Below are 22,948 nucleotides of genomic sequence, written 5' to 3'. Positions count from 1 at the left end.
TAGGTTTCAATAGATTCCCCCCCTTCATAAAGTTTTGCATTGTAGGATAGATTTGGGTCTAGTAATATGTTGGTTTTGCTTCTTAATTTCTGCCAAAGTAATCATATGACTTTTTGCAACAATGTTAGTGTAAATAGCTAACTGAAATAAAACAAACAAGCAAACAAACAAATGGGATAGGTCTTCAGTTATCTGAGGATCAGTATTCAGCATTAGAGGGAAAAAATAGTACTAAATCAAAAATAATCAGCAGGATATGGTTCAGTAGAAGAAACACTGATGGACAACAAACCATGGTTTTGAAAGGTGTGGTCCTGCTCATGTGAAATGAAATGAAAATGAAAAGTATTGCTCGTTTCTGCAGAGTGCTCCTCAGCTTTGTCACACTTCCCCCCCTTCTGGTCCAGGTCGGGCACAGAACTCTGTACACAGCAAATGTGCCAGCTCTTACTGTACTCCTTGACTTGCCCTGGCCGGTGTACTGCCAGGCTCAGTGAGACCTCTTGGGTACCAACACACTGGTCAAAGGGAAAAGCTTTGCCTTCTTGCAACTACTAGGTGGATTTTGGCAGATGCACTCCTACTCCTGAGCAACTCGTGAAGCAGCCAGGCGGAGAAAGGAAGAACCCATATAGGGATGAGCACTGGCTATTCAGAAAAGGTTGCTTTGGGTTAAAGTTGCTTTATATGTGTGTATATATAGTTACTTTGGGTTAAATATATTACAAAAAGATAAATATATAAAAAGATACCAATAGCTTGTTTTTTTCCTGGAAAACTACGAAGCAGCCCTGCAGAGTGGGAATGATTTTCTGCCCTGTTAAAATTGTTCATCTGGTCCCTTGGCTGAGGTTTAAGTTAGAGTAAACTGCAAACTTCACAGTCTGAGAATGAGCATAGGAGTATTCTCCGTAGGCAGTCTGGATGTGGCCACCTTGTTCTGAAGGGTAACTGGACTGGGTTATCCTGCACTATTTGAACTCGGCACCATGTTCAATCTGCTAGCACAGAGGCAGGCTGCAGTTTCTAGGCTGGCTTCTGGAGGCAGTGTTTGTTAAAGCTGCAGCTGCATTACCCAGCAGTGTCTTGGGTACTGCCCGTGGACATGAGTCTAAAACGTGTCCTGGTCCACGATCACTTCATTGCTCGTAAGCAAATGCCAGTCTAGGTTACTGATTTTCCTCACTTTGTGGGCATTAACAGTATGTCAGTCCTGATTTTCCATCCCTCTGCACTCCGAACTTGCTGTAAGATCATTAACCAAGTTTTCTGTTTGGGGAAAATTAGCAAGTGGCATTTTGAGGTAAGGACACACAACAGAACACGGCCTCAGCTGCAGCAAAACAGGCAAGCCAGTAGCAAAAATGGCACATCCTGCGGTCATCTTGGAAAAATTACAGAATTAGAGAGTTATAGAACATGCAGAGTTTATGGGATCATGGTATTCAAAGACAGTTACTCAGGGCTTGCACACTGCGCTCTTTCGCTTTCAATCCAGTTTGGCAGCACTATGAAAGGCTGGAAGAAAACCACAGGAAGAGCATTTGTCTCACTTGGTGGCAAACATTTTTAAAGACTTTCAGTAGTGAAAACCACAACCTGACAGCAAGTTAGCTACGGTGCATCACCCGCTGTCAGAATACCCACACGAGAAGGCCCCTTTAATCAGCTTAGGTGCCTGCGTACAAAGGCCCGGGCACCACCGAGCGCCCTCGGAAGCGAACCCCCGGCGGGAACCTCCATGCTGGCTGCGGGCACTCCTTCCCCTTCGCTGCCGCGAGCCAATTGCAGCTCAGGAGGCGTGGTCCGGGCGGGCGCGGAGGGCGGAAGTGGGCGGGGCCGCCCTTGCGCGGGAAGCCGCGGCGGTTGGACTGCGCGCGGTTGCAGGTGGGGGTTCTGCGTTCCCGCGGCGCGGAGGGCGGTTGCCATGGGGACGCGGGGGTCTGTCACTGCGGGGGGGAGGGGCAGGGGCAGAACCCCGGGGCAGTCGGTGGCGGGCGGGCTTTGGGCGAACCCAGGGGCAGTGGCGGCTGTCTTCCGTTCTCTACCCCCTTCCGCCCGGTGCTGCCTTCGGTTGAGCGCCCGTGTTGACCCCAGGCCCGCCGGCCGGTCAGATGGAGTTCTCCAGTCGAACGAGGCTGAGGCAGGCGCGACTGGCCGGGGACCGGCGGGAGCTGTACCCTCACAGCCTGCAGTTCTACCTGGAGCCCCCCACGGAAAGCATCTCTCTGGTGGAGTTTGAGAGCTTTGCCATCGACCGCCTGAAGCGTGAGTAGCATGCTGGGCTCTCCTCCATCCCCACGTCTCTCCCTCGAGTTCCGATTCTTCCTATCGTGGCTGTATGTATTTTTAGCGGGTTTAGGTGCTCGTTGCCTGTTATTAATGTGAACTGTCAGCCTGCTCATGCTGAAATGAACCACCTTTATAGAGGTAAACGTGCTGCTTTAGGTGTTTCAGAGAGCTATGATTGATTTCACGAGTGTTTGGCATATAACCATCAGGACTGTATGGTTGTGGTTTACAGTGGTGGGTTTTATAAGCATGTTTCCCTTTCTAGGTGTTGTGACATATTTGATGTCTCAGCACAGTGATTCATGTTGTTGTAGCTTGGGGCAAGGGTTCTCCTGACCTCCTGGAAACCTCTGAATCCAAGGTTTCCACCATTACGGTGGAAACCAATGTTCTGAGACTGATCCATCAGTTTCCCTTTCCTTGTTGGCTGTCTTCCTTTCCTTGGTGACTATGCATCCCAGAATCGGCTGAGCTGTTCAGCACTTGTGAATGACACATTATCTTCTGTATTTCTTACCCCTTAGCTCCCCATACCACTAAAAGCAGTTCCCGTGGCCTTACTCCAGTTTGTGCATTTCCCAGGACATAATACAGTTACATTTCTTCTCAATATGTTGTCTCTAATATGAACCATTTTTCCCCAGTGCTCAAAGTAGTTGAAAACCTTGGTGTGAGCTACATAAGAGGTAATGACGTATACAAAACTAAGCTGGAGGCTGAGCTCCGGAAACTAAAGTTTCCCTACAAAGTAAGTAAAAATCAAAAAAGGGAACTCTATTGCACTTTATTTTCTTTACACTGTTCAAGAATTCTGAATAAAAGTAGAGGTGATGAAACCTCTAAAACTTAAATTCTGCCATTTTGTCAGAAGTGTAGTTTTTCTTTGAGAGTATATATTTCTTTAGGATACCCCCTTTCTTTAAAAGTCTTGCATTTATTGTCTGAAAGATGAGTATTAAACAGTGTTTTATTGAACATCAGTGATAAATTAATTTTATATTTGATCTGGAAGAGATTATCTGAAATCTGATAGCAATATGTTCTTTAGGCTTTGGCTGAGGATGATTATGAAGCAAGAAGAAAAGACCATATATCTCATTTCATACTACGCCTTGCTTACTGTCAGTCGTAAGTACTTTTTGGATTATGTTGTACTTTTACTATTAAAGTCTACACAGATACTACATTTCTTTGTTACAGACATTATGGTTATTTTAGAGTTGCATGGCTACTAAATAGAAAGGTAGGTTCAAAGAGAGCAGGTTTTTTTTTCCTAGGAACCTGATTACAGCTGTGCCAAAAGGGATACTTGAGATCAAAATTAATATCCAGATTTTGTAATACTTAAAAATGAAAGTATAAAGTTTTGTGTCTTGTGCATAGAACATTAGTTTGGGTCTCTTCCTTTTGACATCTTTTGTAAGACTAAAGCACACCAGTATTAAGGTTTTATTAGGCTTTCACAGTGATTGAGAATTTAATTTAGATTAACTGCTGCATATACTTAAACTGTTGATTACTGACCAAAGAGCTGACTATGTAAATAGGCTTTATATTATTGTCTCGAGAGAGAGCCTTACTTCTGGCAAGCTAAAATTGCCATCTGAGTTTGAGGTTTCCTCTACTGATTTTGCATTCATTGTCGTGGATGGTTGCACTGCAATTTTTTGTCATGTGAAATCTCAAGCACAAAGTTGGTCCAGTCGAGTGCATTTCTTTTGCTTCAGCTGTAGTTTTTGTGTTGTCAGTGTTTTATGCCTGTTAGCAGCTTTGTTTTGCGTTAAAGTGAACTCCTGACTCCTTGCCCTTGCAGTCCTTTTTTGGAATTAAGCCTGGCAAATATGAAGTTTATACTGTTTTGAATTGTTAATTCAACTGCATTTCAATTTATAATATAGTTTAAATTAGGTGAGTGTGGTAGATTTCATGTTATGATACTGTGGTAGCTGACAGTGCTGCTATGGATAGAAAAAGATTTATAAGCAAAAACACATAGGGAAGGTGAGGAGGGACTGTGCTATAAGTCAAGATATGGAGCTGAAATGGATGGGGCTTTTCCTTGAAATGGGTCATGAGACAGTTGAATGTTTGGGGCAAGTGTTAGAGAAGAGACCAAGGTGTCTAACAATATGATAGGTGTAAACTACAGATCACGTGATCAGAACAGGAGGTAGCAGAGGCTTCAAAAGCCTCCAGATGGAGGAAACCTCACCATGGCAGGCCCTGGGTGACGTTAAACACCCTGATGTTTCCTGGATTATAAACATCCCATTGTATTGCCCTTTCAAAAAACATCTGGGCTGTGCCCGTCTATCCCCACCATGTGTTGCATCACTATATTGCTCTGGAATCTCCTGATTCCAAATAACAGATGCAGATAATTGGACTATTTTCTTTTTCTCTGCAAGCTATATTTTTATAAAAAGATCCTTATCATTTGTATAAGTGCTTACTTGACTTACTGAGTGCTTGATTATGAAATAAATAGGAGACATGGTTCAAACCCTGTGTTTCAGGGAATTATCGTAATAATTAGGCAGGAGAGAGGTGAGCAGCTTGTTGAAAGTGAACCACTTTGCAGAAATAAATACAAGCTATTTTTGGTCACAGAATCAGAAGGAAAGAGCCTGGCTTTATTGTCTAGAGAGAAAGACCCCTTCTTAGGGAGGAGGGGCCTTGGTTGGAGCTCCAGGGCACTCTGAAAACTACTTGCAAATGTATTTTTGTGTTCCTGTTTCTATACAGATAGTTTGATGCAGTGTTTCAGTAAAGCAGCTTGATAGTCAGTTTCTACTTAAACTAGCTTTTTTTTTTTTTTTTTCTTTCTTTGAGAAGGTGGACTTACTGCTTACTCATAAAATGGAAAATAGTAACTTAGGCACTGTGAGGTGATCCTGTGCCTACCATTCTTCATTCTTTCTTGAGAAGCAGTTATTTCAGGGATATTTCTATGCTTTAAAACTGGCATGTTCCCCAAAAGATAAAATTGGGATGCAAAGAGAATGTACTGTTCTCTAAGCTTTTATTGTATTGGGTCAGAAAAATAAGCTTCACACAAATCATTAGGTTAATTGATGAAAGCTATTAAGGTAAGTATGTTTGAAAGTGTACTTGAATAGACAGAGCTGCAAACAGGGCTGAATTGAGTTTTGTTTTCCTGCGGCACCGCCTTTTTAAGTTTCCACTTGGCCAACAGTGCCACCCAGGGGTATGAGTTTACATCAGCTGTTTTTCTAGTCTGTATTGTATTGTTTTGGTTTGTTTTTCACATGGTCTGAAGTGTCCAGCTGCACCGTTCTTGTCAGTTAAATTTGTAATGTTCTCTTGTCTGTCCTTCTGCCTTCTGATATCCGAGAATTTAAAGCTTATTTCCATATAATGTTGCTAAGATACAGTATGTAGTCTTGAGTGAATAGTCTCATCCATACTGTTATTTTGCATCTCTTTGCGCATCTTGCAATGTCACATCTGTCAAGACCAGGAAATAGAATAATCTCGTTTCATTCACTTTAATGGCAAACACAGCTCTAACTTTGTTAGTCCAAAACATCTGCAGTCATGCTTCTTAGTGTACTGGCTCTTCACAAGCCTTTTTGGATTGAATGCGCCTTCCTGAAGGTTTCCTGCCTTTTCTTCCAAGCTCCTCCATTTGTGGGTCCCATGCCAAAGCCAGCATATTAAATGTTGTGTTCACTATGTTTGACATCTAGTTTATAGCGAAAAAGAGAATGCATAACCAGAATATGTTATTTTTAATTTTTTAAATTATTTCCTTGCAGTGAGGATCTCAGGCGCTGGTTTCTTCAGCAAGAAATGGACCTCTTGCGGTATCGCTTCAATGAACTAACTGACAGTTTAAGACAGAAATTTCTGGAACACGTTAACTTATCATTTGAAGCTGTAAGTATGTTACTTTCTGCATTTGTGTCATGTTGGATGTGCCTGTTATGTTTTAAAATTCTCATTAAGATAGCTCCAGTACTTCCATTCAGAAAATAAAATTTGAAGTTATGGCTTTAAAAACCCAACCGCACAGAACTTCTGAACCTGGAGAGTCATGTGCATGCCACAGAAATGAGGATTAAGTGATGTAATTATGTGCTGCAACAAGAGAAGATGGGTCTGCTTACAAAGGTAAGTTAACAATGTCTACAAAAGCTGATAGGTATTTTTGAATCAAGATTCTGAAAAGGTTAGAGCTAGTCTGTGTTCTTCAGATGTGGCATTTGTATGTCCATCAGGGCAAATTCACTCAGGTCACAATTACTTTGCCTTCTTTTATGTGTAAGTGATGAATTGTGTGATAATTCACCTTTAAGAGTTTCAGTGATAAGAAAGCAATAGCTGTGTTTGATTCCAGCCTAAAGTATATGTGTAGTCCATTCTCATCAGTTTACTGACTGTATTTGGAAATTAGTTTGGTCAACGTATGTCTTTATTCATAAACTTTACTCTAGAAGCTTTGCAGTCTACTAACTGGCTTCTTGCTATAGTAACCAAGGCAGTGGGTCCCCACAGTGACCTGGGGACTGTGCACATTGTACCATTTCATAAAACTGACATATGGAAAACTATATGAAGATAAAAACTCAGCTGTTGAGGGCATAATTAAAATATAATAAAATATGAAAATCCTGTATGGCTTGCACAAGAACATAACTTACTGTGTAGTTGTCACTGTGCGTTAAAACCAATAGGTTTCTACTTTGCAAGTATATTTTTGACACATGGTTGTATGTTTGTGCACGCTCAAAATAATTTCAATTCTGCTGTTTTGTGCATCTTATGTGAGTTATTGCAGCTATAGATGTATAACCAAGAAAGAGATTTAGCTTAAAAAAAACCTAAACCAAGCTGATATTAGATATGGTAGTTAAAAATTGCCTCCTGTGTTGAAGGATTTATGTGTAATTTTAAAAGAAATTATGTACAATTAAATAACAGGTTTATTGGTACATGTATGTGTATATGAAGTCTATGTAAGTTCTGTTATTTTCATTCACTAGACTATTTGATTTTTGCCCATTAAATACATGCTACGGAGAATGCAGAATAAAAGTTGGGTCCAAAATTCTGTAAATGCTCTTACTCTACAGGTGTTGCTTTTCATTAGAACTTAGATTCAAAGCTTTTTTCCCCTTGTAACTTAAACTCATTTTAGTTCTTTACCAACTTATGAAAACCCTTGAAAATACTAAAGCTGTAGTCAAATGACTGTGGGTTTTGAGATGCTTTAGGGATATTACAAATGAGTTCCTGCTGTTATATACTGCTTCTTTTGTCTTGAGTGGATTAATTGAAAATGTCTATTGCAGTTTCTATATTAATGACTTCAATAAAATTTTGCACTGTAGCTATGAGCTCTTTTTCTAGAAAGCTCCAGCTTTGCCTGTAGCTCTCAAAGCAAACTTAATAAAAACTAATGTACAATCATCACTACTGAAAAAAAACTTTCTCGTAAAATACTGTTTAATTAGAAGAACTTAAATATTCTAAAATATGTGACTGACACGCATGATGTATTCCTGGATTAAAATATCTGACACCAGTGCATGTTGATGGCTAAAGGTAATTTGTGCAGTGTTGAGAATGAATTTGTCTAGCTAAACAGTAACACACAGGCTTTCCTGGGTCTTTGACAGACTATTAGAAATGTCATTCTTTGGTTCAACAGACCTTTCAGCGAGCGGTGTGTTTGTGGAGCTAGATTTCCATTGCTTATTCCCCAGTCTCATATTGTCCTGTCACAGTTTCGGCATTCAGCCTTGTGAGAATAAATTAATGTTTGCAGGTTGCTGCAAATAGCTAGGAGTATGGATTGGTTCTGTGCTATTGAATGTGCTTTCAATATGTCAAAATGATTAAGAAGGTATTGCTTTCCTACGCCTGTTGAGGCGACAAAGCATCATTTCATTGAAAATACACTTCTCTGCTTCTACTTCCCTCCCTGCTTTCCAGTTCCAGTGGGAATTTAAGCAAAAGTAATCCCTCCTTGCAAGATCATGTATAAAACATTTGAATATTACTAAGGATTGAATACATGTCTGAAACAGGTGTAAACTCTATGGTGCTGTATAGGTGCCCCTAAAACTAAGGCCACTGTAAAAGCAATACTCTTTTTCTCAATGTTGTTTTTGTAAAAGGCTTTATAAAGGAAGTGAAGACCAACTATACTCTTCATACTTCTCTGTCAGAAGTTGCAAGTTTTTATGCCTTATTGTGCATGCATGAAAATCAAACTTTGTGCAACACCTGTCAGAAAGGTGAATGGTCTTCAGGAAAAGGTATTAGTGCTGATATTATAATTCAGTTTCTATACTGGTAAACAGACAGAAATTCTCTGTGGGATTTTAATTGCTGAAGATATCCTAAGAAAGTCAGTGAAAGCTCCTTAAAGAGAAGACGGGTGCCTTACATTTTCTAGATAATGGTTCTGTGTTTCAGAATTGTAATCTGAGATAGGCCAGAGCTGCTGAAGTTTAGACTACTGTGTAGACTGGCATAGCTGTGTCTTCAGTTAACAATCCTGAGAAACAATGTAAGAAGCAACTCTCAGTATTTAGTAGAAGAACTGTTCTTTTTTCTGTGGGGAGGAGGTGTAAGTGGATCACTTTGTACAGTTCTGTCACAGTTATCTTCATTTACAGCACCAGCAAAGTAACCCAAACAGTGACATATCTGTCACTTCTCTCCTTTTCATGTTTGCTTACATGCGTGAAAATTTTGGCAGGGGTTTTGCAGAGTAGTTCTTGAGATTTTATGAATCATGGCTTGAAAGTTATTGCTTTGTAGAATCAAGAAGTCTTCAATCCCACTGGGGGATAATATTATGCAGCTGTTAAGATATTTCTTTCTTTGAAGACTTTAGAACTCAAGGTCTTACTTAGCAACTTTTTGGGAAGATTGAAGTTGTAAGCAACTATAAGTAAAAAATGCTGGACTTTCTGAATTTTTTATATGACAGCCAGCTGAGGAGAGCTTGAAATGACAGTAGGTCTGATCTCATGATTAAAGAGAATTTTAATCAAAGAGCAAGAGCTTTCTGAAACTAAAAATAGAAATTAAATTCAATGAAAATGCGTTTAAATTTTTACGATAGGATTTCTTCTGTCCTGTGACTAACATCTATATTGCTGATGGAGCAAAATACATGGCAAAGGGTTTATTAAAATAACTAAATACTTGCTCTTACTGAGAGGATGTATTTAGCATCTCTGACAGTAACTTGCTTCAGCTTTTGCATTTTGGCCAGTGTTTGGGGCAGTACTGCACTATTTTCTTTTAGTTAAAGTATTCTGTGTAGTGTAATGGGTGCCAGGCTCTTAATGAGAACACCAAACCTCAATTTTTTGGGGGGGCGGGAGGGAAGTGGCATATATTGCTTTAATGAAATGCTGTTTTGCCTGCAAATAGTATAGAAAATAATACAAACTGGTGTACTTTGTCTGAAGCTAATTGTCTTAACTAGTTAATTTCCATAATTTCTGATTTATTTTCTAAACAGCTTTAAAGCTTTTGGTATTTCATTAGAAAAAAAATTATTTAAGATTTGTGCTGCTCAGACACTCTTAAAGATTTTTAGCTACCTTAAAAAATTAAAACATTCAGTTTTGAAGATTATTTCTATCTTAACAGTTATTTGTACACCTTCCATTGCTTTCCCCTCAAAATTACTGTATTGAGAATTTAAACAATTCAGTATTTAGCCTGTTTTTTTTCTGAAAGAAGTTGTGTTTGAACCATGGTGTCAAAAGTGATGTTTACAATATAGCCTCCTTTCCAGCAGCAAGTAAGGCACCGAAGAAATGTAACTTTTGAACTTTCACAGGAGTTACAAGTTTTGAGGGCAAACAAATTATTTTAAGTACATACTCACTCATTCACTCTGTGATATATTATTTCGTAGAATTCCCTTCCATGTATTTTCCTGGGAGTGGTTAGGCTTGACTTGGGAGGTTTTAGGCTTGGCCTGGGAGCAGCATTTGTTACATGACATTTTTACAGTACTCTTAGGAAATAATATTTTGATAGCTATTTACTAGCTTATTTAAAACACAGTTTTTCTTAGAGCAGTGTCGCCTAATTGATAGCCAGTTGTGGGGTACTTCTCTTGATGTTACCTGTTGCTTGAGAAAACAGGTATTTGAATGTTGCTTGTTCATGTTTGTTAAAATACTGCTGTCTTGCAAAAAACATCTAGTTCAGCTTAGAGCAGTGCACTTACAGGAAGTTTAGAAAACATTCTCTTCAGTAATTCTGCAGTTGCCTTGTTCAGTAAAGCTTATTTTTGCCCTTATTTGACACTTAAATTTCTGGACCTCAGTCTATAATACTGTATTCAATAATACTTCAGGGATGGATTGCTGTCAGGTGTCCACCAAATTTTGGAGAACTGCTTAATGGAGAAGAGACGAGATAACAGTCTTGCCTCAAAACTAAGCTGTGATGTGAGAGTTCCATGCTTTTGATGCGTCTTTGTCCTGAGAGAAGTTCTACACTGCCTTTCTTGACACTTTAGTATAGGACATTCAATATAAGATGATTCCGATGTATAATTGTTTCAAATTTTTTTTTCTTTTAAATAAACTAGAAACACTTACTAATCTGTTCCCCATTTCTAAAGCTTGCTTATTTTTCATCTATACTTTGAGAATATTTCCTTTGGTATGTTGAATGGTTTTCTATCATAGTAACAGGAGAATTGTGGAATGGTTCTGAAGGTCTTTCAGAATATTTACAGTCTATATTTGGGGGAAAAAAAGAAGAGTTTTAAGGGATAGTGCTGTCATCATCCAGATAAATACTGAAGCTTTTTATGTATGGTATGTAGTTTTCAGCTCTCAGGGCACATTAGTCTGTGTGCACAGGAAATCCTTAAGCAGCACTCAAGAGAAGTAAATGCTGACATTTAAGGTCACAGAGCATCAAAGAGAATATGCAAACACAGGTGTGCAGCTGAGATTTACATCAATTTAGGAGATTAAAGCATTAAAATCTTACTATAAATGAGTAATTACAGCAATGATGCCTGACAGTAAAAGCCACTAATACAGATTTTTAAGATATTTAAAGGGAAATCTAATTAATATTTTAAATACTACAGTTATTAGGTATTAGAGAAAGTATTTTAATCTTCAGTAAATTCAGTATATGAAAGAACTGTATGAAATAAATGGTTTTACAGGTAGGTGAAGCTTGGCTCTAACTAGAAAGTTGTTTTCTTTCTTGCCATGAGCTGTGGGCATCTGATGTTTTCCTTTAAGTTAGGAGTGCCTGATTTTTTTCTGCCGGATTGTGATACAAGACCTGTTTGGAGTCAGTTAACATTATGTCCAAGCCCCACTTTTTCAGGTAATTTTATCACTGAGATTGTCTGTCTGTGTGGTTTTCCACATGCCCTGCTATGTATGTACCACCTGTTTATCCCCCTGTTCCTACCCAACCTTTCCACTTTTTCCCTTTTTTCTTGTAGTTGGTTATGCATGCCCATATCAGAAGCCCTTGAGTGATTACACTTATTATTTGTTAAAATAGTGCTGTTAGACCTTCAATGTATGAGATAAATCCTGGTTTATTGATTTGATGTTCTGATAGCATTTTGATATAATCGGAATATTTATGGCAACTGCCACGAGTTACTATTAAAAAGCTTTCAGTGTGTCTAGGTTTGAATAAAACTGCAAGATACCTGGATCACTGATGTTCCTAGGAATTCCTGAATTAAGGTATTGAGCTTCCTATTGTTCACATATTTGGTCTTATACCTGACACTTGGGAAATAATCACGATGATGATGATAACCAAAGCTATAAAAATAGAGTAAATCTATTCTTTCCTTCACTCTGTATGCAGCTTATCTTTTTCTTGCCCTTCAAGGCTGTGTCTGTCATATTGCATAATAACTCCTAGATCTTAATCTGGATATTTGCATTCTTCTGAAATATAAATAGGCATCTCTAATATATTCTGCTTCTTTCAGTAACTGCTTTAAGATATTTAGGAAAAGTGGTGGCAGTATTCTCTTTAGAGTTTTATTTACACTTTCTTTTTCTTCTAATACATGTCAGCTTGTGCTTTGTAGCATTAAAGGAGAAATTGGGTCAAAAGTTGCCTAGTCATACTGTTAGCTTTGCTCAATAGTTAGAAGTGGAGTCCCCTGGATTGACAACTAACTTGCCAGTTACAAAAAATTATCTGGAATAATGTTTCCTTAAAAGGAAACTCTATTAGCACAAGTCTATCTTTCTTTTCATTCCTTGTGACTTTAACTTACATGTTAATTTCTGTAATTATTAACACTTCTTTCATTCAGTGAACTTGGCTTTTTCCTCAGCTGTTGCTCAATCCTTCTGTTCCCTAAAATGACAATGAACAAAACGTCTTTATTCATTGCCTTTTCATAGAACTTTTCTTATAGGAACTGTCACTTGTCTAATTCATTTTTAGATAACTGCCACATATTCTAGGACCTTTAATTTCTAACTCCTGGAATAGGTCTGCCATACTGATTTTGCTGTTCTCTCCTGTTTCTCAAATCGGACAAGGCTTCCTCTTCCTATCACAAAGTAACCTCTAACTTACACATCTCAGCATCTTGCATTCCTATTTCCTGTGTACCGTTCAGCAGAACCAGGCCCTAGTTTTGCTCTTAAATTCTGGGAATTTCTGCCATGCCATAGTCTGCTTCATTGAAACTGATCATGCACTTAGGCTGTTCATAATCTTTCTTTTGAAAACATTTGAGTTTTGAAGAAAATTTAACAATTCACTGTTTTCTTCCAACTTACCCTTTCTGTGTTCTGTTTCTGTGGTGAGGGCAGTAGAATTCAGTTCTTCAAATTGTCTTCTTTTTCATGGATGTTTGGTATGGCCTTAACCCTTACCTGATAGCTAAAAACTTTTGCTGCTGGCTCTGTTTTCTGTTAGTTTTGTATTTCCCATTTTCCTTTTTGGATGTTCTCCTAGCTTATGTTTAGTATTGCAAAGATATATGTTTCCTTAGAACGCCATTTACTTTTTGGTAAGAAAGTCAGAATATCAGAATGTCAGAAATATCTAATCTGAAGCCCCCAGTCTTGAGATTCAGCCTTTTGTCTGCTTCAGTTTGCATAGTTTTAACTGTTCAAGACATACCACTTGTTCTTGGACATCAAATGAAAGATCTGTCCTTTCAGCAGCTGCAGCTGCAGGTTTCTGTACGTGGATGAGACATCTGATGTTGATTTGGAAGGTCCAGTGAATTTCTGGTTCCTTTCTACCTGGTTCTTGTGAAAACCTGCTGTTGAATTTCTTCATCTTAACCAGTCGGACTCTGTCTCTCTCTGGGGATTGTTCAAGGGTCTCCTTTTCACGTGGACCAAAATGTTCTGTCATTGCTTTCAAAATGCTACGTATTTCTTCCTGTTCTGTCCACTAAAGGGTGTTTTTTGTTGTTGTGGTTTTGGTTGTTTGTTTGTTTTTTTTTTTTTTTTTGTTTTGGTCTTTTTTCTTCCTCTTTGTATTTGCATTCTACTTATAAGACAGACATCATGCTTTCTTGTTTCTTCTTTTAGCCTTTATTTGTGTGTGGTGATTTGTCATTTCTCTGGGTGTCCTTTTTTTTTTTTTTTTTTTTAGGTGCAGTGTCAGCTAGCCAGAATATTCCACCTGAACCATTACCAATTTTAAGATGACACTCAGGTTAAGTGAATGTATTCTTTGCATCTTCCCCCCCTCTTGTTTCCCCCTCCCTCAGATAGTATCATATAGTGACTCCCAAGCTGGAGATGGGCTGGTCGCACAACTGCTTTTCTTAGCATTCCTGGTTAGTCAGCTTTTGCTTTGTACACAACTGGCTCAGATTTAAAACCTGAAGTGTCTCTGCTGAAATGCAGTTTTCACGTTTAGACCAGATTCTCTTGTCTGATCCCATTCTCTAGAGCCTTTCAGGTGTCCCCAGCCTCATAGCATTTAAATATGTAACCAGCACCTGGTTTAATATGCAGGTTAGGAACTAAAATATTGAATTTTAGTTTAAAATTAAATAATGGGAACTTGGTTTAGTATGTCCTTCTATTTTTTAATTAAATTCTTCCATTCATGGCTTTTCCAATTGGTTTTGCATCCAGGTTATAGGATATTCAGTGGAACTATTTGGTCGTTTGCCTGTGAAAGTGTCTTATGAGAGTGGCTTTAAGGGCTTCTGATACAATATGACACCTAATTTTTCCTTATACATGAGGTCTGTTGCACTATCATAAAGGCAGTGAGAGTGACTGAACACAATTTGTTTTTTGACAGATCTGTGTGGGCTGTTAGTTGTCTCCTGTGTTTTTCTTAAGTGCTGTCAGATGCATTGATTTCTTGCTGTACCTCGCCAGGAATTTAACCTGATACTCTGGAATGTGGAGTGGAATAAAATGTAAAGTTTTATCCTAATCTGTTTTTCAGTGATGTTCTGGTCATCATCTTGACTGTACAGATATCCTGTGATCTCTGTTTCATCTTCAGACTGTTCATTCCTTAAACTCATTTCCTCTTTGCTGCTTCTACACGAAATTAAAATTAGTACTTATTATCATGTCTTTATCTGTGGTATAAAGATGATGTAAAATTAAATTTAGATTCCCTGCAATGCTTCTGTTCTTTTATCTTCCTGCAGGGCGCACAAGAAATAAACTTCAAAGTGCAGTATATTTCCTGAATACATCTTTCTGTGTTGCTGTTTTCTCTCCACAGAGCATAAAAAAATCCTGTTTAAATTAGCTTAGAACTTCTTCACCTCTGAAAACTCTTGAAATATAAAAAAATATTATGAGTTCTTTATACCTTCTAGGTTAGATGTCTTGTTTTAGGGTAACTGCCAGTTGTTGCAAAATTAACCATCTTAATTTTTTTAATGCTGTTATAAAGCACATTGTCTTAAGAAAATGCTTTGGACTGTAGTAACGGGGAATAAACAGCAGATGAGAATAGTCAGCTGGGGGAGCTAATGCTCTGTAGTGCATCTATCAGCATCTGAGATGAAAGACCAAGAGCAAAATGCATTAGTGATATTTTTTTTTCACAGAAGCTCTTTGATGTTGCAGTTGAAGTGCTTTTCTAGCAGCTTTAAGCAGTACAAATTAAAATTCTTTAATTTCTATTTTTATGATCAGAGCACTCCTATGAGAGACTTTCTGATATCACTGTTACGCTTTCTTCAACAGCATTTATCTCAGTAGTGGGGCCGTTGTATAAATATTTGTAGGTTAGCTTCTTGGGGAAAAAAAGTGTTTTATGGATGCCTTTATTAGGTGTGGGAGATTCTAAAATCAGATTTGGATTAATGAGAATGGGACTAGTTTGTGTTTATAGTAAGGACAGATACCGGTGAAGAAAAAACCCCTCAATATTGTGTCTGGCCACTAAAAGGCTGTGACTATAATTATTCATTTTGGTGCCAGGTGTATAAACCAAAATGTTGTTCTCCTTGGGTTTATGGGATTTCATTTTGTAAGCATGAAATAATATTTTTTTCCCTTCCCAAACAGGATGAGGAAAAATGCTTGAAAGTGGAAACAGTCTGCAACCTAATTTTATTGTGTTTAAAATTAAACCAAGCCTAAGCAGTAACTGTACCCAAATAGGCTGCAGTTTACATTTGTTAAGGAAATGGTTCTGAATTTTATCTCTGTTTCTAGCTGCTTGAATCTTCTGTTTGTCCCTTTCCTTGAAAACCAGTGATGCTTGTCTTAAAGGTGACAGCAAAAGTCAGAAGTGATGCATAGCTAAGTGGGAAATGGTGCCTAACTGCCAAAGTAGAAATACGTATTCTATCACTTAGCTCTGCGCTTGTAGTCATAATAGAAACAATATTGTATGTGGAAACATTTCGAAACATTTTATTTTTTTTTCCTTGTTTGTGATTGTGTTTAGTTTTTGTTTTGTTTGTGTTTTTTTTTCCATGCTAGAGTTTGTTCAGTAAGACAGCAAAACATATACCATTAATGCTTTTACAAATGTAAAGGTTACTGTTGTCCTGCAGAACTTGAAGGAAGTAATACATTTCTCACTCAAGTTTCAGGAAATACATTTAAGTGAAACCAACAGGGGCTTCATCATAGAATTGACTGTTCCTTTTTTATAATTGGTTTTTGTTCCATATAAAGAAAAAACCCCTCACTGATACCTAGGTTTGTGGCTACCTCTTGTAGCTGACTGTAGTTACGTATTAGGGGAAGAAAATCCTAGGGGGACCTCTTTCATCAGAAGTATTAGCAGTGTGGGAATTCAGTTAAACCAGTATGTCGTACTCTTCAGGTCATTGTACTGCAGTCCGAGGATTTGGTAGGCCAGCTGGCAGGTCTGTTTGCAAAGTAACGTCTTCTACAAAGCAGTGTTATTAACTGGCTGCAATCCAGAACAACTGGGTTGATTTCAAAGCAACCTGAGTATTCTAGTGAGTGAACACTGTGAGCAATGGGTAGATGCGGAGTGAGGTTTGATTAAAACATCTAAGCTTAAAATGAATTGTAGTATCTTCTTACAGATTTTCAAAATAAAGCTCAATTCACAGGACAGTATAAACACATCTCGTAAATCTAAGAGGGAGAAGTTTGCTGGAAGGAGTGGAAAACATACGCTTGCCATTTTTTTGGTGCACTGTTAGGGTGGATGAGAAAAAAGCTCTATTTATCCTTCTCTAATGGATCTTTGAACTGTAAACATGACTTTGTTATTAGTAATGGAGAAAAGTAACATTTTGCTGCAGTAATTCTAGTTGCATGTATTTATTTGCACATATGGTGTTGATGTTCTATAAAATTGTGAAATTAAGCAATAGATGTGATTGAAGAATATACAGCTACTGGGGATGTCCCTTTCACCTTCATAAACATAATGAACAAGTTTGTAAATGATGCAAAATGCTAATTAAAAGTTTTAATATGGTAATCATCTCATTTTGATTAGAAACAGATGTTGATTATCTGTAGAGATCTGAATGGACCTTTAGAAGATAGCTCTTACTGCTTAAAATTGACTTGTGAAACTAAACTAAAACACAAACTGTACAGTTAATTATGCCCCATGTAGCACACTAGAGCACTATGATTCTTACTAAGTAGCTTTGTGTGGTTTATCATTTGAGTTACAGTGGACTCTAAAGGTCCTGTTTAAGGTTGAATCTTTCTGTGCTGGGGACTATGCACAGTCTTTATGGTTTAAAGTATATCCTCTTCCTGCTTTGAAAAAATGAATGTGCTTTGAAATGAAAATGGCAAAAAAGACTGCAATAAAAATGAGATGATGAATCAAACCATGTTGAAAACAACCAGACATTTGGAATACAGACTGAATCCTGACACAAATGTTCTGCTGTAACCCTGGATTTCTAAAGTGATATGAAGTGGCAGCTGTACCAGAAACGCAGTGGATAATAGGTGTCTTCAACACCACGTTCTTCAGCTTACGACAGAAGAGGTGGGAAGGGCACCCACACTTCTTGTGTGATGATGTGCTCTAGCACTTAGTAGTTGACCAGGTCACATGTGCTGCTTTTTGTCTAGTGGCTTGGAAGTGATAAAAGAAGAGCAACTCCTAACATGGTCCCTATAGATCCTTAATTCGTAGCAATCAGTAATTTTGGATTCCTGGAAGAAACATTGTAAAGACAAGGAGAATGGTGTCATCAAGTGTCTTCTTCTTGTTCTTTTCTGGGCATAAAGAAAGAGAAGACTGGGAAATCAACAGTGCTTTTTGTAAAATGATGTCCATATGTTGTTCAAGAAGAAAATAAATTCTTTGGACAATGAAGGCATTATTTTGTCCTGGCTAAGGTTAAAATTGTTTCCAAAATTAATTTATTCCTCACATTCCTGCAGTGAATGCAGATGGTAACTTCAGAAATGTTTGTATTGTTCCTTAGTAAAGCAGCATAAAAGCTTGTAGGATAGTTTGTGGAGGATATAAATACACTGTAAGTAGAATTTACTAGGTGCTGTTTTGGATGTGAGTTTTATAAAATGGTGTGCAAACATTGAAATACTCTTCCCTGCTAATCCTGTGATTGAACCTAGAGAAACATTTGTTAATAAGTTTGCAAAATTGAGTCTGATGTTAGCATCCTTATCTGTGAACAGAAGAAAACTTGTTAGCATATTTCTCATAAGGATCTTCCCTTAGCTCCTCAGTAATGTGTGACTTTAATATGTATGTAATATAACATTTATTACTACATGCATACGTGTATGTATATATGTTGTAATTGTTTTGTTTAGCTTCCCTTTTCATGGATGTAGGGCAATGTTTGTCAGGAATGTAGGAAACTGGACCTGTGTCTCTGAGTTTACTCTGTGATTATAGTAAGCATGAATTAGCTGCATACTTGAGGAAGATCCATAAAATGTCCTTTCCATGCCCACTCCTGACTTTAAAAAAAAACCAAACAGCATTTCAGTCAATGGATAAGAATACATAATCTTCCAAGAACAGCCCTTTATGTTTTAAGGGATGCCAGCAACCTGAACAAGAACTAAAATAGGAAGTTGTAGTACCATCGGAAATAGAATTTTCTTTTTAATGCATTGTGCCTGGCTAAAATGGAATTGATATCCCTTAAGAAGAGTCATCAGATTTTTGAGCCTCTGAAATGTTTTAAAGTCCATGCTTGCTTTAACTGGTAGCATGGCTGGGAATGATGTCCTTTCCTAATCAAGCTAGTGTTCGTTAGCTGGCTGAATACACTTTAAAGTTATATTCTTAAATTTAATGATATCTAAGTTAATATTTTTGTATTCTAGTTCTAGTCTAGTTTGCACTGTGATGTGTGGCAATGGAGAAGATTGACTAGGAAATGATTGTTTTGTCTTTTTCATACTTGAAATGTAGTGTAGTATTGAGATGCTTTTTGAGAAGGGTGTTGTGCCACTTGAGTACCAGCTGCTCAAGCAAGTTGTAAGAAGTTCACTTTGTAAGGACACCAGCAATGTGTGCCTATAAACACCTGAAGCTGAGCCTTGGAAAAGTAATGGGCTTGTGCATTGAGTTCTTGTTCCTTACTGGGAGACCTAGAAACAGCTGAAGTAAGCAGTTGTGCATATATAGTAGTACAATGTGTGCATGCATCTTCATCTCTCCATTAAAAAGGAGCAGCGTTATAAAATGTATTTTGAAGTTTTTGGACTGGCTCACTGCCAGTGTTAGTTTAACCAAGGCTTACATATTAAATTATTCATATTTTAATCTAAATTTATGTGTCTTTGTGTTTCTGGGACAATTCTGTGATTAAAAGTCCATGTATAACCTGCATGTATAAAGCAAGAAAACTAGAAATAATGCAAGTTGTCCCAAATCTGCTTCCTTCCTTTCCTCTCATGCCGTCCCTTTTCATGTTGTGATTTTTTCCTCATTTTTTTAAGTCTTAGAAACTTAAGATGAAATGTTAAAACTGTTTCAAGCTACAATACATGACACACTGTCACTGAAAAGGGAAGATCCTTTTCCCCAGTGTTACTTTTTGCTTGTGCAAAGTAAAGAATGACTTGGTGATAAGCAGTGTTTGTTAACTAAACTGGCAACAAATGAGGCAGGGAGTTAATGTCTGCGGAGTGAGTTGAACCAGTTCAGTGTGAAGGGTCAAATGAGCACCAGGTGACACCCTCAGAAGAATTCTGTTTATTTATTTTTAGAATTTCCTGTATTTTATCTGGGAAGCATCATTGAGCTCTGTCAAAAGTTACGCAGTCTGTTTATCTTTCTGATCTTGATTAGAATCTTAAAAGCTGTATTTAATTGTGTCTAATTTTTTAATGATTACCGGAAAGTGTTCTTGCAGGTGCCATTTTAGAAATGAGCTTATTAAATGTACAAACTTTAGTGTTCTTTTTAAAATAAAAAATAAAAGGAAGGGAAAAAATCCCTTTCCAGCTTCCATGAACTAAGTAAGAATGGGGTGCATGTTTCGTGATGCTCTGTATGCAGAGGTACAGGCATGACCCAGCTGAAAGCTTCAGTCTGAGTTTGGATTATAAGGAGCTTATTTTCATTGCACTGTGTCTTCAGTCAGTTTTATGCAGTTTTTCATGAAAATAGTGAAATCATTAATGCCAATACCAATTATTTTTAATTTTCCAGTCTTTGGAAAAGCAAGTTTTATATTTAAATACATTCTGGAGTCATCTCCCAGCTTTACTTAGGGGCTAGGAATATCCTTGTTTCTTCTTCCTTTCTCTCCATTAGCTAAAAACATGAAGGCAATGTGAATTTGGTGAAAAGGCAAGGAGCAAAATGTTGGTAGGGTTTGCCTGAAATTTTGCCTGTGATAAGGTGCATGAGGCTGTAAGACATAAATTATTTAACAGCTTTATAATAATATTTATTTATACGGTAAATATTGCTTTGCAAGAACGTACGTTTGTTTAGAAGATACACTCAACACAGGTCATAACCATATCTGTAGTTGTGGTCCGTTAACCTGTTTTACTGGAGGTTTCACTAGGATCACTTTTACCCCAACAGTGTTAATTTTTTTGCTAGTGTGATGCAAGAAAATCTCAAATCAGTGTGACTTTACATCTGAACAAGACTGGTATGGTCAAATGACTAATAAGATTCTAGGCAGCTTGTGAAGTTTGGAGTCAGTATAATTATTTTATATGTATATTAAGGGGTAAAGACACCTTGAAATTAAATGTAATACTGAATTAAATGATTTTGTGGATGAAAATGAGCTAATTAGTTTTAGAAAAACAAAGGATTCCTTGCTTTCCCCCCTTCTCATTCTCCCCCAGTACTGCAAGCTTTATCTGTAAAGCAGTGACTGGATTGTTTTAATGCCTGTCTGTAAAAAAACGAAAAGAATCCTTGGCTTGGATTTATGTTTTATTTAGTGAGATATCCTAGACGAAATAATGCAATTGTAACCACTCTAGCTATACAATATGTTTCACTGTTTTCATTTGAAGACAGTTTCATCGATGGTAGGCTGGGCTCTTGTAGGCAATTGCTACTGAGAAAGCATAAACCTGTTCTATTTGAGAAATGGAAGTCGCTATTCTGGAATTAAAATGAAAACTTTGGTCTGTACTAGGTGAAAGGCAAGCTTGCAGGCTCACGTGGTGACTTAGATTTGTAGTTATTTAAACAAGAAATACATCATCTGGAAGAAGTAGCAGGGTTTTGATAGCACTGTGTTAAATTTGTATATAGTTTCTGCATGTCATGTTTGAAAAGCGGGTATCTTTTGAAGACTAACATGAATGAGATCATTAGTGGGAGTATTTTATAGATAGTGTTTCCTTAAATTACTTGCACAAACACATTTAACTATTTTGTTACAGCCACTTTGCTAAAGAAAAATGTTCTCCATACAGCCCGTTTTTCTCTGAGCATTAGATTGTCACATGTGGAAATATAATGCTACTGTGTATTTCCTCTGTCTTCAAAGTTGCATTCTTCTGCCTTGCTGGTGGCTTTATTATTATTCTTTAAAGTTGATTTTCCTGAGAGTACTACAGTTGCATCTAGATCAACATCAAGATGCAGACAGGGTAACCATAAACCTTCTAGACATCCCTGCCTTGGCCATTTCATATGCATCCATCAAATCAGTTTCATAGAGAGCATTTGCTGAACTACTCCTCTAAGTTTGAAGTGAAAGAGTCCTTCCTATGACTTCCAAGAAAAGTGGGGTTTTGTTCTGTTTCATTTTCTCGGTCTTTCAACTGAGAAGAAGGAAAAAAAAATCAAATGCGTATTTAATTGCACAGAAGTGTTGGTCAACAAATTAGGTATTCTGTCCCATTCAGAAAAGAAACTGAACTGTTCATGCACATTTCCTTCCATGCATATGAATGCTACTGAGTGTCTGTTTTATCTTGTGTTTGGAGCCTGGGTGGGTATCTAGTGCATGCGATTGCCTTGCCTTCCTGACGAGTCTCTAAAAGCCTGTCTTGGCTGCAGCCTTGTATCACCTCTCCATAGTTATTGGAGCACTATCACACAGTGTGTTATACTTCAGTGACACCTATGTCCATCTGTGTTTTGGGAAGGTATTCTGTGTTTCTTACCATTTAATCCCTTTCAGTCAGGGACTACTTCCATTGTACTTTATCAAGAGCGTATATTGTGCAAATATTTAAGACTTAGTTGCATGCAGTTAAGTTACTAGGTATCACTGCTGGATTACCAGCCTGTATGATCTGTTTTATCAGAGTAGATTACTTAGATTTATTTTTTTTTTATTATTTCTTACTTTTTTCAGGTTTTAAGGACTGAGCTTAATAATGATTTAAGGCAGAACAAATTGATTCCAAATTTTGTTGTTGCTATTTTCCGTTGTATAAAACCCTGAAATGATTTATTGACTAGTAAAATCATTATAATGTACTAATTTTGTATGGCTTTTCTGCTGCATTTGGTGCACTATTAAGTAGCAAAAAAAGTATAACACATATAGTTATGCCTATGAGTATTTTAAGTTTTTATGTTATGAAGTATAGCATTATCCATGGTTTTTCAAGCTAGAAATTTTGGCTTAAACAGTTCAAGTTGTTAAATTAGAGCATTGCTGCTTAATTTGCCCAATTCAAGAACTGGAAAAGCACTCACATTTATAGAACAAGAAGTATACCACAGATGACATGTTGTGGGGTTTTGTTTGTTTTTTGTGTTTTTGTTTTTGTTTTTTTTTTTTGAG

The 22,948-nt window shown here is 37.5% G+C and overlaps 1 protein-coding gene across 4 annotated transcripts in view; it reads left to right on the top strand.

Annotated features, from left to right (window-relative positions):
* The first annotated feature begins 1,844 nt into the window (after window positions 1-1,844).
* PRIM2 (DNA primase subunit 2) overlaps window positions 1,845-22,948 on the top strand; it is a 110,178-nt gene continuing 89,074 nt past the window's right edge. For 3 of the 4 annotated variants that reach the window (XM_061460558.1, XM_061460559.1, XM_061460560.1), the window contains exons 1-4: window positions 2,020-2,268; window positions 2,937-3,040; window positions 3,341-3,420; window positions 6,072-6,192. In XM_061460558.1, coding sequence (XP_061316542.1) covers window positions 2,115-2,268; window positions 2,937-3,040; window positions 3,341-3,420; window positions 6,072-6,192 — 459 coding nt within the window. In that variant the 5' untranslated portion in view covers window positions 2,020-2,114. Of the gene's footprint in view, window positions 1,888-2,019; window positions 2,269-2,936; window positions 3,041-3,340; window positions 3,421-6,071; window positions 6,193-22,948 lie in introns of those variants that run through there. The other variant, XM_061460557.1, reaches the window with a different exon arrangement.

The sequence above is a fragment of the Pezoporus flaviventris genome, unplaced genomic scaffold, assembly GCF_033815535.1.
Source record: "Pezoporus flaviventris isolate CSIRO_AGI_PZ_B2104156 unplaced genomic scaffold, CSIRO_AGI_Pfla_v1 ptg000031l, whole genome shotgun sequence".
In the NCBI taxonomy this organism is placed as follows: domain Eukaryota; kingdom Metazoa; phylum Chordata; class Aves; order Psittaciformes; family Psittacidae; genus Pezoporus; species Pezoporus flaviventris.
This window is presented reverse-complemented; position numbering and strand designations above follow the sequence as displayed.